The 16,762-nt window shown below is 39.5% G+C and overlaps 4 protein-coding genes and 1 long non-coding RNA gene across 5 annotated transcripts; 2 read left to right on the top strand and 3 right to left on the bottom strand.

The window, feature by feature from the left end:
* Nucleotides 1–2,940: 2,940 nt before the first annotated feature.
* Nucleotides 2,941–9,895, bottom strand: LOC132792071 (probable serine/threonine-protein kinase dyrk1). The gene is made up of 3 exons (XM_060801298.1): nucleotides 9,159–9,895; nucleotides 4,937–5,078; nucleotides 2,941–4,821 (listed from the first exon to the last, which is right to left on the bottom strand). The coding sequence occupies exons 1-3, from the start codon at nucleotides 9,197–9,199 to the stop codon at nucleotides 4,159–4,161; spliced, it is 846 nt and encodes a 281-aa protein (XP_060657281.1). The 5' UTR covers nucleotides 9,200–9,895; the 3' UTR covers nucleotides 2,941–4,158.
* Nucleotides 9,896–10,484: 589 nt separating this feature from the next.
* On the bottom strand, nucleotides 10,485–11,597 carry LOC132792077 (large ribosomal subunit protein eL19). Its single transcript, XM_060801305.1, has 3 exons — nucleotides 11,491–11,597; nucleotides 11,115–11,221; nucleotides 10,485–11,040 (listed from the first exon to the last, which is right to left on the bottom strand). The coding sequence occupies exons 1-3, from the start codon at nucleotides 11,493–11,495 to the stop codon at nucleotides 10,541–10,543; spliced, it is 612 nt and encodes a 203-aa protein (XP_060657288.1). The 5' UTR covers nucleotides 11,496–11,597; the 3' UTR covers nucleotides 10,485–10,540.
* Nucleotides 11,598–11,693: 96 nt separating this feature from the next.
* Nucleotides 11,694–13,090, top strand: LOC132792075 (m-AAA protease-interacting protein 1, mitochondrial). Its single transcript, XM_060801302.1, has 3 exons — nucleotides 11,694–12,054; nucleotides 12,124–12,419; nucleotides 12,503–13,090. Exons 1-3 carry the CDS (start codon nucleotides 11,791–11,793, stop codon nucleotides 12,645–12,647), a joined length of 705 nt encoding a protein of 234 aa, XP_060657285.1. The 5' UTR covers nucleotides 11,694–11,790; the 3' UTR covers nucleotides 12,648–13,090.
* LOC132792082 (ejaculatory bulb-specific protein 3) lies at nucleotides 12,754–14,870 on the bottom strand. The gene is made up of 2 exons (XM_060801311.1): nucleotides 14,741–14,870; nucleotides 12,754–13,268 (listed from the first exon to the last, which is right to left on the bottom strand). The coding sequence occupies exon 2, from the start codon at nucleotides 13,256–13,258 to the stop codon at nucleotides 12,881–12,883; it is 378 nt and encodes a 125-aa protein (XP_060657294.1). The 5' UTR covers nucleotides 13,259–13,268; nucleotides 14,741–14,870; the 3' UTR covers nucleotides 12,754–12,880.
* Nucleotides 14,871–14,984: 114 nt separating this feature from the next.
* LOC132792087 (uncharacterized) lies at nucleotides 14,985–16,623 on the top strand. The gene is made up of 3 exons (XR_009632971.1): nucleotides 14,985–15,392; nucleotides 16,135–16,279; nucleotides 16,350–16,623. It is a non-coding gene; the product is annotated as an uncharacterized LOC132792087 (long non-coding RNA).
* The last annotated feature ends 139 nt before the right edge of the window (nucleotides 16,624–16,762 follow it).

Below are 16,762 nucleotides of genomic sequence, written 5' to 3'. Positions count from 1 at the left end.
CCCTATTTCAACAACAAATTGAGGGCATACTCTTCGTATTCGTAACAATTACATGCTTACATTAACTTGAATTTCGAGTGCTACCACAAAAGCGCTGAGTCAGCGTGAACTTTCTTCTTTGTTAGCCACAAAAAAAAAAACAGAAAAAAACAGGTTGAAGACGAGCTTAACTGCAAACGATATATAGTATATATGTTAATAGAATATTCGATTTCAATAAATGGGATTGGTGTAGGTTTTGATATGTAACGCAATTCTGACTTGTTATGTCTTAAAAATACGTATTATTTATGTCCCAAACTTCAAGGCACTGCGGTGAGGGGTCAACAAACGGAAATGAAACAAAGTGGACACACATTGAACACTGAACACTGAAGATGTTGCGAGATGAAATCAAATAAAATGTTTTAATTTGCCGACCATATCAAACATTCATGTTTATCGAATTTCCGGCTTCGCTTGGGGGTCTAAAAGAAGCTGCTTTTAACTAACGGTCGCGTTGTCTGCTGTCCGCTGTCAAAGTTACCAAAAATTCAATTTCCGCCTATTTGCTAGAATCGCAGTCCTACAAAACAAGTTTTGACGCGCATTGTCTACCATATATTTACCTATAGAGATAAAAATATATCTATACTACTCGTATATTAATGATAAACGAACGCAAACGAAACTGTCGCAATTTGCAAATGGTTTTAGCACCGGCCCCGACCCCGGCCCTCAGCTCTATGGATTTATCATTAATAAAATCAGTTCTAGTTTTATACGTTTGTTTTGCTGTCGCTTCATATTGTATTTGCCTTTTTCTGCTCACACGGAAGCCTTTCAATGAAATTGATTTGGCTCAAAGGCGTTAATTGAATATGGTCAGAACTCTTAGCAATACAGCGCTTGAAAAAAAGTCCCTCGGCCAGCCAACAAGCTCAACATGCACAAGTCGACAAGCTGGAGTCGATCTTGCTCGACTGCGAGATACGCGGAAAAAAACAAAGTTGATAGCCATGTTGGAATTATCTTTGATAATCTTAAAAAACTTTACTTCAAAAATGTTGAAGCAAACAGAACTACTTTAGTCGACTATGAGATACCCGGAAGATCCAAAATTGTTGGGAAGTTTAGGATAAGCTTTGATAATCTTTTTAGACTTTACTTCCCTCATTTCAAAGCAGAGAGAGAACTGAGATTTAACTGTTAATATAAATGCACAGACAGACCGACTGATTTCGCACTTCATGTCAATCAAGAATACTTCTAATTGCATTCTTTAGCTACCGGGTATATAGAGTAAGCATTCTCGTTGTTGTCCACGTTCCACATTTGGAGCTGTCTGTCAATGGTACCGTTGAAACCGCTCAAGTACAGTGTCTTGAAATCACGAAACAAGTTCATGGCTTAATTAAATTGTTGTGGTTCTGATGTCAGATAGTCTGAATGATACGAGCTATGGTCACTCAAATGGCCCAGATAACCAGCTGCTTGTATTACCAACTCAATAGAGTGTACTACTGTGTGTATATATAGCATGGTCTGATCGATAGATAAGTCTATGACTTGGTAATAGCCAAAAGTGTTCGTCGCGTGGGCGTGGTCGCACTTTCTTCAGAAGCTCTGTAAATAAACCATAAATAAAAACAAAGTGCCACTTAATGGAAATGTTTCAGGTGTCAATCAGCTGATATTTCTTCTGCCGAACTCTTGTTTTGCCATGATTCAGACTCATGCTCAGCTAATCTCTGCACGCATACTTTACTCTAACTTTCGTTTGCAGTTCATACCGGTTTCTGGCTTTTCAGGAAATTCTTATCACGCGTTTCGATTTCTCGACAAGTAAACATACATACTTATAAGCTAGATAGTGCTTCTTCTTCGCGTTTCCGTTTTTGTGGAGGGAGAGAACGAGAGACAGTAAAGTCCCCTTCGCATAGAATATTAGATAATTGTGGGTCGGAGAGTAAATAATTTATAAAGCAAATAATAAATGATTAATTCACATTACGGCATTGTCTAGCGTTTTGATTTAAGTCCACAATGCGCTTAGATAATCACTTTACCTATTATTACTGCAGCTTGTGACACCATTAAGCCGAGTCAATACAGACGCTTGCACTTTGCACATACCCTATAGGCGTGAAATAATGAAAGCAAGCTTGTTTATTGTATTAATTGTTTGTATTATCTATTCTAACTGATTTCTGAAAATTTCAGCACAATCACACGACATTTATGGAAATTACTAAAGACAAAAGTGTAAACAGAAAAAAATTATATTCTAGTTTTGTGTCTTTTAAAAAAAATGTGATATCTCACAGTCGAGCATTCTCTTACTACAGTTTGGTTTAAGGTTTTTAAATTTTAACTGTATTTAATTTTTTTACTTTATGAACACTTTCCACGCCTTAATGAGTTTTATTAAGTCAGCTTATTCCAATTACAGGGCATCTGCTAGTCGCGCTCGCTTAGTTTTAAAACCCTTTTACTTTGCGTTCACTTTTCAGCAAGGTAAAGGGAAAGTTCAACAGTAATTGCGTTAACTTTTTGTAAATAAATTGAGCTATCGCTAGGCCAGAGTGTGCGACTCGTAAAGGTGTAAAAAAATTAAGTATACGCCTGGGCTGCCTGCCAAAGTCCCTTATTATTTCATTGGCTAATAATAAAGATTTCTCCTGAACTTTGTACAAAACAATACTTTGGGAAATAAAGTTGTTTTAATTGCCAGCATAGGCAGTCTTGACTGTAGCCGTGTAATCTAAAGAACTCACACAACATTTATTGATGGTCACTGCCACCGCTGACCCATTTGGAATTTGCACCGAACATGCGATCGATCAATAATTATAATTGCTTTTTATCATAGCTAAACAGCTATAGACAAAAATGAAAAGAAAAAAATAGACGAGCGAAGAGGCCAGAGAGCGAGAGAGTGATAAAAAAAATAAATATGTCTTTTGTATTTTCTAAATAAAATTTATTTATGTATAAATAATTCTCATATGACGTTAACACTTTTTCTTGTTGAAAGTCGGCGCCTCTCTCTTGCCGCACAGCAACAACAATTGAGTGTGTGTTGATTGTGTGTGTGTGTGTGTCGAGAGTGTGTTGTGTATACAGTTATGTACAATTTGTTGTTGTTACTGTCGCTGTGGGATTGGCAATTACAATAACGGAATCATGTGTTTTATTTTTTGTTGATTTTTTTCGAAATTATATTTCTTGTACTTGAACATTTTGCTTTAGTTGTTTAACATTTCGAATTTGTTATGATTAATTTGTAAATTGTTTTTATACACTTAACTAAACATTGTTGTATAAGAGACTATAGACTAAACATTTAGCAATTTAACATGTACAATTTTGCTTTAATCAAATGATATCGACCGAGGCAGCATCATCATCAAATGAAACACAAATCTAGGATAACATTATTTTCTTTTCTTTTTTTTTTTTGACTATTCGACTGTGACTTTCCACCCGTGGGGTCAACTTGCAGTTATTGAGTATACAATCGCTTTATAGCCACACCCAAAATAGAGTGTGTGTGTGTTGTGTGGGGCAGCGCGTGTTTTGTTTTTTTTTTAATTTTTAAAGGAATGCTCTGATTTTATTTTGTGCTCAACATCATCATCATCTTATCTCATCAGTTATAATAAACATATCTTAAATCATATGCAAATACAATATACACACAGACGTCGAGCTGCTGCCCCTTTTTTTTTTCTTCACAGACAATTCTTGTTTTTCCTTAGTTTTCCCATTTGATTTCCCGACTCTTGTTTTTTTTTTGTTTGTTGTTGGTACCCGTCAACCCAGAAAATACAAATAACGAATTGAACGACGACTATTTTGTGTGTGGTTTTTATCGACTTAAACGTACATAGTTTATCGTAATTGTAATCGTTATCGCATTATCGTAATCTTTATCAGTATTACCTATACAATTCCCCTTTCACACATCTTGATTAAAACCCGCCCGCATCATTATACGTATCCATATGTGTTGTACTATATAGATTAAACACATATCCGAGTTACGATTTATATATATATATATATGATACATGCATATAGATAATAGTAGTAGTAGTAGTGTAGACATAGAGATAGACGTAGTGTATGTAGAATGTATCCCCCATAACCCCCCGTATCAAGTATCAACACATCCCTCTAGACGGGTCCAATATCACTTTGGTATCTGGCAGTCAAATAGTTGGCCGCCTCTGTCATTTGTTCCAGGCACTGGTACAGACCATTCAAATGTCTCTTGCAGCGTTTCGCCAAATCGGTGGCCTTATCGCCGCCAGCGGATTTGGATTTCGATTGACACGCATCGATGATGTCGCTGCCATCGCTGCTCTGTGCATTATCGCTCTTGTTGCCATCGGACTCCAGTCCCGAATCCATTTCATTCGATATATCGGAATCGGAGTCGCTCATGTTGCTCACCGATGTGGTGGACATCATCGAGGCGGTCGAGGTGCGTCTCACATGTCCCTTGACAACTCTTGAGCTTGTGCTGCTGTTGCTGTTGTTCTCAGTCTTGGTCTCGACTTGGCTCAGCTGTTGCTGCTGCTGCTGTTGTTGTTGTTGCTGCTGCTGTTGTTGCTCCGCTTCCTGGTCGTCATCCTGATTGGCCGTCCACAGCAGGTCGTTCTTCAGGGCATTGAGCATGTTGTAGAGATTGAACAGCTCGGAGGCATTGAGAAAATCTTGCACATTCTTCGACTGTGTCGCGCCACGTTTGCCCTCGGCACTGGAGCTCAGCGACAACTGATTGGCGGTTGTATCCTTGCCCGTGGCAGCTGGCAGGATATCAGTGCTATCACCGATCTGCAGGAAGAGACAAGAGCATAGAATGTGGAAAAGAAGCGTTATAGCTTGCGACTTTTTGTGTGGAGAGGTTTATGCTGTGATCTGCTTAAAACTATGGAGGAACTCAACCCACCTGACGATCCATGAGCCTGCATGGCACCAGTATGGTATCATCCATAATGTTGACAGTCTTCACAAACTTCTCCATAACATTGACAATGCTGTCTTTGGAGAATTGCTGCTCATCGTGGCGAGCGATGCGACGCAGGCAGTTCCTAAAATAAAATCGAAGAAGACAAAAGCACAAGTTGAATGGCAGAGTTCTTTTTGGCAAACGGAATAAAAAAAGAAGAAAGAAACCTGTCTAACCAATTGATCTAACATAATATGAGACAATAGATGCCTCGTCTTGAAACGTGTCGTCGTCGTTAAGTCTGCCACTTGTTCTTCCTAAAAAAAAAGCCAATTTGGTCGCAACGTGTTGCTCATATAATATGATAAATACCCAATTCATTTCAGACTATGTATGCAAATAAGCCTGACGTCGTCGTCGACGTCGCAAATTCAATTTGTATAAAAATAGAGACCAAAAAAGAAAAATGGAAATGACAAAAAAAAAAATGTGGAATTGAAAAAACCTGTCAGCAGATTTCTATTTCTGAACAGCACCGCAAGACAAGCGACTCTAGGTGCGTCCGTTTGTTTCTGTTTCTGTTGCGGCTCAAGCCACGTGTCTGTGCGCTTAAGAAAGTTACACAAGCCTCTCCATTAGCCGTGAGTACACTCAGCTCTCCCCGTCCCCGTCCGTCTCTCCAGCATATTAACCCGCTGACGCCGGCAAGTCTCACAAGTTCATAACAGCTTATCAGCGGCGTCTGGCAACTTTTGAGTTGCGTCTGACTCCGATAACTAGTGCAGCGTCTAGCCAGCCAGACTGGTGAGAGGCAAGGCGGGGAAATAGTTGGGGGGACAGTTGTAGATCGTAGAACATACTTCATAGTTGGGGTAGATTAGGTCGTCTGCTGGCCGCGTGATCAGGCAACGGGATCGCCCTTGTTCAAGAATGTTGATAAATTTGGACTGCGCATAAGAGTCACCCCAGTAGTCTATTGATAGCTAAGCTCTCTGTTCTGCTTGTAATATTACGACTTACGACCACTGTGGGACTGTGACACGCGAGCGCTGCGTGCTCCCCCGCCCACAGTCCGTCTCTGGCTGTCTAACCGAGTGAACAAGGCGCTTGTCATGCCGCAAGTGAATGATATCGTCTAGTTGGGCATGTGTCAAGGTTTTTTTCCGCTGCTCATGGCGTAGAGGAATATACCCTGTAAGATTCCTAGACATTCCACGAAACCCGAGACTAATTGAAGCTAATCGATCGAAGCAGTAACGTTGAGTACCGACTAGGAGATACCCTGTTCTAACATTTAATAATTATATTTTCATTAGGTAGAAACGACGACTCAACAGGTCGTCGCAGTTTATTATTGCTTAGGCAATCAGCTTATACAATCTGCAATTTTACGGGGTATCAGCATAAATATGCATAAATTAAATGCGCAATTCGCAAATCTACATATCAAATTCGATTAGCGCAGTTCAAATTGTCAAGCGTATGCATATTTATAGGGCGCGATTTTCCACTCACGGGGCTTTGTGGTCATAGAGCTTATATAGTATACAATCATTTGCTATTGATCTACCAGTTTCGATAGCACTAAAAGGTCTTCAAACTTATTTACAGAACACACAGGAAATTCATTGCAATAAATGCCTTCTATTAAAGTTTACACTCGGAAAATTTTTGGTTCTAATATTATTGATTATTCTTTGTCACTTAATATTGATTTTTAATCAATTTCGCGTATATAAAGAAATAAACAAGTTCTAAGAAATGTTCTCCTAATAATTTTGTATTATTATTTAAATTTATTAAAAGAAATTAACTATGCTATACCAAAATAAAAACCATAACAAAAAAGGAAACTTGAAATAAAAACAATCGATTATAAACCGTTCTACAGCATATCTGGAGCGTGTGGACAACAGATTATTGAGCTAGTCACAGTCTAGACGAAGTCAGGGCATGAATATGCATATTTAAAAGGTTGATTAACCCTTATCAGCTTCGCAAGCTCTCAGCTGTTTTACAGGGTATAAGTATGCAAAATGGGAATCAAAGCACGCAATTATCTTATCAGCAATTAGCTATTATCGCCTGTGTCTCATTCAGCTCACTCGTAATTAGCCCGGCAATGAATGAAGTGTTTACTTACTATATAAGTGCGAATATAATATAGTGAAAAATCAGGCGTTTCTTTTTATAGCAAATGTCGCAGTTTGACTCACGACACAAAACTTGGACACGCGCCAGCTTCAGGGGGGGAGGAGCAGGAGGAGGGGGAGAGATGCGCAGATAGCCCAAATGCGAACAATTGAGGGCGATCAACGTTATTGACCTTTTGTGTGCCATAGGGAAATTGTACAATAGAGCCGGCAGCAGAGGCAGAGGCAACGTCATCAACAGAAACAGGTCAGAAACACGCCATATCAAACGACCAATTGCAAAGCGGCACATATCTATGTAGATGGGAGAGGAACGAAACGAGACGAAGCTTTATGCTTATCTCGTGCTCGAGTCAATCGTTAAGCATTGTCTACTTGCCGCCAAAATGCCACCTGACCAAAATTCTCGGTGTCTGGTGTGTGAAGTGGGCCAAGCCAGGCACGCGACAAGCGGCAACTCTTTGGACGGACATGCGCAGCAGCTGCGCGGCATACAACACAGAAATCGGCTGATTTCTGCCGCTTACATTGGATGTGGGGGACAAACACACAAACGGGGCAAGGGCAATTTTCGCGTGGCAAGCGAGTGAAAAGAAGTGTAAGAGAAGAAGTGAGCGAGTAAACACATTAAGAGAGAACAACGCTCTCTTAAGCAATTTGTTTGTTCTCTTCGCATAAGTGGCGTGATGTTTTCAAAGCTGCAGTCTGCATGAGGGAGGCAGCAAGATGCGACAAAGCGTGCGAGCGAGAGACAGCTGTAACTGTACGATGATTGTTAGATAAAGAGACGACAGCACCAGCAGACGCTAGTCATGTTGCCGTTTGTTGTTAGTATTGTTTTTGTAGTTGTTGTTATGATTGTTAGCCAGCAGTATTTGCAGTAGTTGGGCAACACTTTGTTTTTTTCTTTCAACGTCAGTTGACCAATATTTGTTTAATGTTGTTTTTTTTTTTGCACTCGCTCTGCATATTGTCTGACCTCCATGCTCAGCATAATCGATAAACGCGCCAATCGATAATGGGAACCTGCGACAATTCCAATTCTATAATAATAAACTATGAATATATGACACGAGCATTACTATTACGGGGTCGTCACAACAATTTCAAGGCAAAAACCGCCACTACCATTTATTTTATAGTCATACAAATTCACAATGGCACACAAAACGTCACCAATATATATAAACTCATATACCACATACAAATATAAGTATAGTTCATTAGTATGTTTGCAGTTATGTGCCTACGTCAATCAGTCAAGTTTAAGGGGATTGTTGTGAATCACATTCACATTCCACATTCTGATTATTTTTATTTTCGCTGGTCGTCATAAGGGCGTCGTGTGGCTCATAATTATTACTTGTCTTACTTTTTGCACTTGACGGTGATTGTGTGCCAGGGTAGTGATGAGTAATGGTTACAAATTGTTATCGATAAATGATATGGAAGCGCCATCAGCCAACTGTGATTACAGTCACAGTGCGATAAAACTGCTGATCGCATGAGGTTGAATGTTGGCGGCAGATGGGGGGAATGGTCAGAGAGAGAGGTACATATGCGATTTTATTAGTTTAGTTTAAACAAACACCAGCACACACGATCCCAGTTTATTTAAACGTGTGTGAGTACATGCATATGCATAAGAGTACAAGCACACACGCATGTATGTATATATGTATGTACAGCTATAGTCCGATTGTGTCATATTAGGCAGCAAGCGTTGGCTATGCTTTGGTTTTTTTTTCTTTCATGTTTTGAATGGTTGTCCGCATCATACGATAAATTTTTTGTATCGTACGGTGCAAACGAAAGAGAGAAAATGCCGTGTGGCCAGGCCAAGGGGTGCGGTGCCACAAAGAGAGTAAGAGAGAGAGAACGCCTTCTTTAATTTAGCAACTGCTTTAAATTTAATTTAAACACAATTTTAACTAGAAACTCGCGCTAACCAAGCCCAAATACAAAAAAAAAACTGGACCCCACACTAATACTACGAAATGCTCCTCATCAGCATCATTATCATCATCATGCGACTCTTTTTATTATTTGGTTTTTTTTTGTACACTTACCGACTTGTCTCCAGTTTGGTGAGGTCTGAGTATCCGCTCATTGTGCTGTATATTAATTATTTGTTGTTTTATGTGGGTTGCGTTGTTCGCCTGTTACCAAAATGGCTTACAGACGTTTTAGGCGATTTATACTTTTTAAATGTGTTGCTGACACCGCAAGTTAATTGATACAACTATTTTCTTTTGCCTTCTTTTTTTATATATAGCAACACATACACGCGCACTTTCACTCGCTGTCCGTGTGTTCGCTGCTCTCTATGTATTTGTGTCTATTTCTCTTTGGGATTGCGTTGCTCCGTATGTGTGTTTGAGTGTATGCGAGCCTTCAGCTGATTTTTGATTTTGATTTTACTCCTGCGTTTGAATTCTTTGCGTGACGCGACAAGCAAATGATTTTGTTGCTATTACGAAATCTGCAGACTGTTTTGCTTTTTTTGTGTTACAGCTCCGTACTAAGTTAGTAGCTGCTGCTGATGATGTTGGCTGCCGACGACACGTTTGCTTTTAATTGAAACCGAATGCGATTTGCGTTGATTTTGAAATGTAGCTGCCGTTTTATGCCAAAATAATCTGTCTCGTGCACACACGGTGTTTAGTTTAGATATGTATGACTCTGACTGACTGGGCTGCTGCTCAAATATCTATCAAGTGCTTTATTTATTTATACATATATCAAAATTCTAAACAGTTTGCACGCACACCGCTGTTGCTGTCACGACGAACGACCGCTACGAACGAGTTTCGATTTCAAAATGTGAAGAGCGGCGAACGCTGTGACCAACCTGACCGCTGATGTGTGTTGGGGTGTTTACTAAATAATGGCAAAAAATATACCAACATAATTTATACCAAATTCGCTAGCCTGGCAACACTTCGTTAGGAATGGAACAATTTTGCAAAAACTCGTTATGGATAATCAATGTATTTTAACTAGACTTTTATTTGTTAAACTAATGAGATTTGTATTTGAATGAAGAAATTAAGATTGAACTGCAGCTTCAAAGGGTCGCATAATTGTTTGTTTGAGTGATAACAAAATCTTCGGTAAATCGATTAGACATTTCGATAAGACCTACACGAAACGATAAAACACAAATCGCTTATCGATAGCTGGTAGCACTGACCATTCTAAGCGCAATTTCAAATTGTTCCCAATTGGTTAATATTGCGGCTGACAACTGTTATCCTTTTGATATAACAATAACAATGCAAGTGCGCCGTTAGGTTGTTCCAATTGGATAAAAAGAACAATGTTGGAGTTTTTTTTCCACGTTTGTACAAAATCATTTCGGCCAAACTAAAATGACGATTTTATTTCATTTGTTAAAACAATTACTAATCATTAATTGTGCCTTGTCTAGCAAAGCGTCGACGACGACCTCTTAATGACCCGCAGTCGCGGCCTTGGCAGCGATCTCATCCTCCTTGGCGTGCAAAGCGATGAGTTCCTGTTTCTTGGTGGCAATGCGCTCCTCACGACGCTTGCGTGCCTCGCGCACCTTGGTACGTCTGGCCTCAGCCTGGTCAGCGAGCAACTTGCTACGCTGCTTCTCGGCCTTCTTCTTGTGGATGTACTCCATGAGAACACGCTTGTTCTTGAACACATTACCCTTGCACTTCATGTACAGATCGTGGTACAGATGGCGATCAATTTTCTTGCTGTCGCGGTACTTCTTCAGGAGACGACGCAGCACACGCTGACGCTGCATCCACAGCAACTTGGTGGGCATACGAGCGTTCGCTGTACCCTTGCGCTTACCGAAACCACAGTGGCGACCCTTGCGACGGGCCTCAGTGTTCTTGCGCACACGGAAGCGGGAATGCACGACGACGGGCTTCTTGATGATCAGACCATCCTTGATCAATTTGCGGATGTTTTGACCTGCAGCACACGAAAAATTAAATGTGCTTTTAACGCACTGTTCACAATTGAAATGCAATCAAAAATTTACTTACGCGAGTTTGTGTTGGCGATTTCATTGATTTCATTAGGATCCAACCAAACCTTCTTCTTGCCGCATCGCAGTACGGAGGCTGCGAGCCTCTTTTGGAGCTTTAGAGAACTGCAAGTATAAAAATCCGGTATTAATAAAACAGCGTGCCATGAGTTTTTCTGCTCATATGAGTGTGTGTGTGTACATTAGCGTGTGTATGTGCGTGAGTGTGCATGGGCACCACACGTTCAGGTTATTTCACAATTATTGCGCTTTAATTGAATTGCACTCATCGTGTGCCACATTATGTTGAAAGCAATAACGACAATCAACATTTTTCACTTATTTTGACACCACAAATGCGCAGTAAACACACAAATTTCGAAAATTCACAATACCTCATGCTGTCGACCCTTGCTCGTCGTGGCTGGGAAAGAAAGAAAAATTTGACAGACGGAAGTGACTGCCATTTTCGAGTTGGTTTTCTGTCAAAAAGCTGCTTGCTATACCGAGTATGACCATTCACAGTAAAATACAACAGTGTGTTGGTAACAGTCCACTTGCATAACATGTGATATCGACAAAGCCTATCGAAATGCTGTTGCTATCGATAGCAGTGGACAAAAACAGCTGATTGATAAAAGTTGAAGGCATAGCCAAAATATTAAAAAAAATCTTGTTATTAAACGCCATTTAAGATGCAACACACTTTAAGACGCTGCCTAACCATGGCAAGCATACCAAAAATGCGCTGTTATGCCACATTGCCACATGCCCCCAACAAGAAGCAAACGAGCCGCAACCAACAATTACCTCGTCTTATGGACTTTCCGGAGATCATTTGGCCATCGGCATTAAACACAATTAAAAATTGGATAACCGTACAGTTTATAATTCGACCATATTTCGACAGCGAGTTTCAGATTAAAGACTTCATCTATGGCGCCAAACAAGCGTTGCAGGTAAGTCTATGAAATGACCCGAATACATACAGGAAACACTTTCCTTAATTGTGACTCCTTCTTGGCCAGGTGGTTTCATCGAAATTGACGGGCGGCGATTTGAATCAGTTGCAAGATCTTGTTAGTGCCGATGCCATTGCTGAACTGAAGCCCGTGGTACAAAAGCTGTCGATGACGCAGCGAAAACAATTAGAGATCAATGAGAGCGACATCTATCTATCGTTTCCCTATCAGATTGGCATTATGTTCGACGATGCCAACGATCAGTTGCAGAAACGTTGGGTAGAAATCACAATGGTGTTTCACGTAATGCGTGGATTGTCCGAGATGCGTGAGCGCGGCGAGGAAATACCCTGGAATATGGGGTGAGTAAAGAAGTTATTACCTGGCTTATCTTGATTTAAATTTTATCTTGAATCTGGTTTTAATAATTCTTTCTTCCATTCAGCACTATGCCAGAGTATCAGGACAAGGTGTTCATCTGCAACTATCGCTTCAAGAAGGAATTTACGGCGGGTCAACAATCAGATTGGACCATCAATGTGGCTAATCATTTTAGAGCCATCGATCTGATTAACGAAGAGTCCAAATAACAAAGACTCTATTAACCCTAAGCTAAACTATGGCTATAATCTGATTTAGCTGTAATCCTTCTCCATTTAACCCTGCTCCAAGTTTGGAATAAATTTTTGCGTTGAATTATTTTTATAGGTATGAGACAGAAAAATTCAAGTGTTTATTGTGTAGTTTAAATAACGAGTATACATTTAAGAAGTTTTAGTTGATATTTTTAGTTTTCTCCCTCTCTCTCTCTCTTATTCACTGCCTAAGCTTTATGGTTCTTCTCGTACTTGGCCCTGTAGATGCCCTTCGAGTCGTATTTGTCGAGCAGCTTCTTCCAGTCGGCAGCGTTGTTGGCGCGCAGGAAGTTGATCACCTTGTTCGAGTTACGACGCTGCACTTCAGTGCACTTGGCGCACTCTGACTCGAGGGCATCGGGCAACAGACGCTTCAGTTCACGACCCTCCGCCGTGCAGGGTCCGGTCTCCATCAGACATTTGATGTAGTTGCCCAGAATACGACGGTTGCCCAGCACATCGTCGACATTGACGTTGTCGAACTTGTTCGTGTATTCCTTCTGTGGAGCGGCAGCTGCCAAGCCGGCAAACGCGCACACAATCAATATGGCCAACGAAGCACGCATTTTGTTCAGGCTGCAAGTAAACAAATTTATTTGGTTATACAACTGTATGCAACAAAAAACAGGGAAGTAATGTATAGTCGAGTATGTTCGAGTATGAAGTTGTTAATTGATTAATAGTTTGTTTGCTAGTTCTCAGAAACCATTTGGTACTTAATGGCATTCAAAACCCTATTCTCTTGTTTTTTGTTTTGAAGGAAATCTATTAAATGATGACATTGTTATTTGTTTATTTAATAACTTAAAAGTTCAATACCCATTGAATTTAAAACTTTAAAATTTTCCTTTTATTCTAAATTATCTAAATTCAAAATTTTACAATCGTTGTGTTGCAAAACTCCCTAAAGTTTGTATTTTAAAAATTTACTAATTCTAAAAAAGTCTTTTAATTCTCATTTAAATTTGAACTATTTTGAAAAATAAGAAATTCAAAATGTTAAAATATGTTTTTTTACAGTATTTCGAAATTCTTGTTTCTAGTCTCAAAGTTACGATCTCACCTAGATTTCTTTTAATATGGAAATAAAGTTGAACTACTTAGAGGACTTCTTGAAGTACTGTCTTTGAATTCAGCGTCTCTAGCTTTTATAGTCCCCAAGATCTAGTTGAGTTATAATACCCTGCAGCCCAAGAGCTACAGAGTGCACAAAAAAAGCCCCACACAAATATGAATAATTGCTTGACAAATAAGAAATCTTGTTAATACATTTTACGACTTTGTTAAAATGCAAACAATTCTTCACTCCAAAAGACGTCTGACAAGTGTCTGTGTGTGTATATGTTGTTTGTGTGTGCGGCAAATTAGCTAGTGCAATTATAAGTTTTATATACTATCGTGTTTGATCTGATCTCTGGTCGAAATTTCTTTAACTCAGGCGTCGTTCAGTCTACTTCTCGCACTTTCCTGACTTGGCAACTGACTTTATTTATTTATTTATTTTATGGCGTTTGCTGTGACATTGGGTAGAGCGGAGATTCTCGATTGTTTGGTTGGTCGCCTCATTTCTGGGCTAAGCACATTTCATGCATTATTAATGACTCTTGGCATATATGGCATATGCATACTAATTAATGCTCTTTTTTCTTTTAGTTGAAGATTTCACAATTTCGCTATTCGCTTTGTCCACGTCACTGGACTAAGCTGCGGTTAAGCTTTTTTTTCTTATAATATTTAAATTGAAATCAATATCAATGCAAACGCAGTTGACGCTGATTTTATATAAGCCAAAAGTCAAAAACTTGTTGTTATTGTTACAGTTTAGCCGTTAAATAAACATACACGCACACACACAGTCTTGAGCACACAGAGAGTGTTGCCAATCCGTTTACGCAATATTACATATCGATATCAATCAAGTGCTGCAAGCTAAGCGCAATGCGCATGCTCGACTGCTAATATCTGTATCAACGAGCTTATGTCTTGCTCTCCCTCGCTCTCTCTTTCTTTCTTCGTTGTTGACTATTGTTGTGGTTTTCGGTACTCACTTGTTGTTTTGTGTTGTTGAGCCGCTGACTTTTGTTGTGTTGTGTATTATGTGTGATGCGTACGACAGCACAGCTTGGATTGCGAGCTGTTACCCTGTTTAACCGACTTTTATACTAAGGAGCTTTGGCGTCTTACGACGCGACACGACCAAAGCTTTCGGCGTCGCTCGCTCTGGCCACTTGTCAACTTGTCACTTGGCGTTCGTTGGCGGGGGACCTGGGCACACCGAGTCAAAGGTCTTTCTGCCGTGGTGCAGTGTGCCCAAACCGCACGCCACCCCCCGCCGCTGACGTACCGACAACAAAAAAAAGCTGCCAAATGAACCGGATTTTTGTTTTCACCTAAAATTTCGGCGAGCTCGCATCGAGGGTGTCTGTAAGCTGCTTGTGTTGCTCGCTGTTGTTGTTGCTGTTTTCTGGATTGGTCTTAGTTTACGAGTATCGCTTGTCACTCTGGCTGGCCCCGATCACCCCCCAATCACCCGACCCCTCTGACACAGCTGTTTGCTTAGGTCGTTAGTGGGTTTGCACGTTGTGCAGGCAATGCCAAAATTCGTAGGAAAAACGTTGACGTCTCTACACGAAAATTTGAATATGTAAACAGAGCGGGAGCTTGATCGCTGTAATGCCTCTCTTTATGGTTTTTTGTGAGGTTCGTATGTTGTAATCGTTTTTAATGCGTTTCCCACTTTTAAATCCCAATCCCATTTTTGATTATCTCGCTCTGCTCTCCATCGAAACTCTAGACTCAACCAGATTTCGAAAGCTTTTAGGTTTTAGCTTTTATTTTTTAACTGGTCTCTGTCTCCTCACTGTGACTGTGCAGACTACATGCCGGGGTTTACCCCTCGTATATGCTTGATCGGGTTATTCACAACATCTTGCATTTGTTGATATTCGGAACTGTTTTATTTTTTTCGTATTCACTGTACTCACAAATCAGAGCTGATAATTGCTGCCGCTGACTTTGCCTTTTTTACTCGCATCCACAAATTATGATCCATAAAATGTCTATATTTATTCGCACTTTAATGAGAATGACGCAGATTTGTCTACTTAACTGCAGTTCAATGGGTCAGTTATACTTAATAATTAAAGCATGAAATAAAAAAAAACTAAAAACAAAACACTAACAGCCCTAAGAGCCAGCTTCCATCTTCGGGGGCTAATGAAAGGCCATAAATCACTAGCCAGCTAACAAAATGATATAACTTTTATGTTAATTTGCCGAGATAATTATGAACACGCTTTTTATTGTCTCATTATCTTTATACGCATATTACAACATTTTACCGGCAGCAGTTACCATGTTTATTTTATTTTATTTTTTTAAATCCTGTCATCATTCACAACAATTTTAAAAATATAATCGATTTACAAGGTTTTCTTATCAGCGTTTCAGGTGGCATTCACTATTCTCGGAAGCTCATCAATAATCATCACATCATCTGATTTTAGGTCTTGGTTAACAAATGAGTATTGTTAACATTTGCGATTCTTGGAACGTTGCCAAATATGTACACGAGCGATTTCTTTCAGGTTTGCAAACATGCATTTATAATCGATTAAACCTTTCAATAACTTGGCTGGCTTTCTTTCTTTCTTTTAGCGATCCATCAATTCTCGGAGAGCTTGCTACTTATTATTTCAAATAAGCTTTGTTTAGATTTAAAAATATATTAAAAATGTGTATATATTACAGTTTTTGAATTTTTAGCGATCACCGTAAAAAGCTAAGAGCTAGGAAGCTGTAATTTTTACACATTTACATTTACGGAACCAGTTGGATAGTAATTCATATATTTTATCTCTACTTTATGTAATTGTAATAAGCCCTGCAAAGTTTTATTTCTTTTTAGAGATTAAAGACTATAAAATTTGGTAGTACCATCTAATCCACATAATTTTGTACATTTTTAACGACACATTTATATTATGTGTAATTGCAATTGAAGGACATTATGCAATCGATAAGCTTAACGTTATCCAATTGAGTACTTACCATTGTAAAGTTACAGCTTA

The sequence above is a fragment of the Drosophila nasuta genome, chromosome 3 (assembly GCF_023558535.2).
Source record: "Drosophila nasuta strain 15112-1781.00 chromosome 3, ASM2355853v1, whole genome shotgun sequence".
Lineage (NCBI taxonomy): Eukaryota > Metazoa > Arthropoda > Insecta > Diptera > Drosophilidae > Drosophila > Drosophila nasuta.
This window is presented reverse-complemented; position numbering and strand designations above follow the sequence as displayed.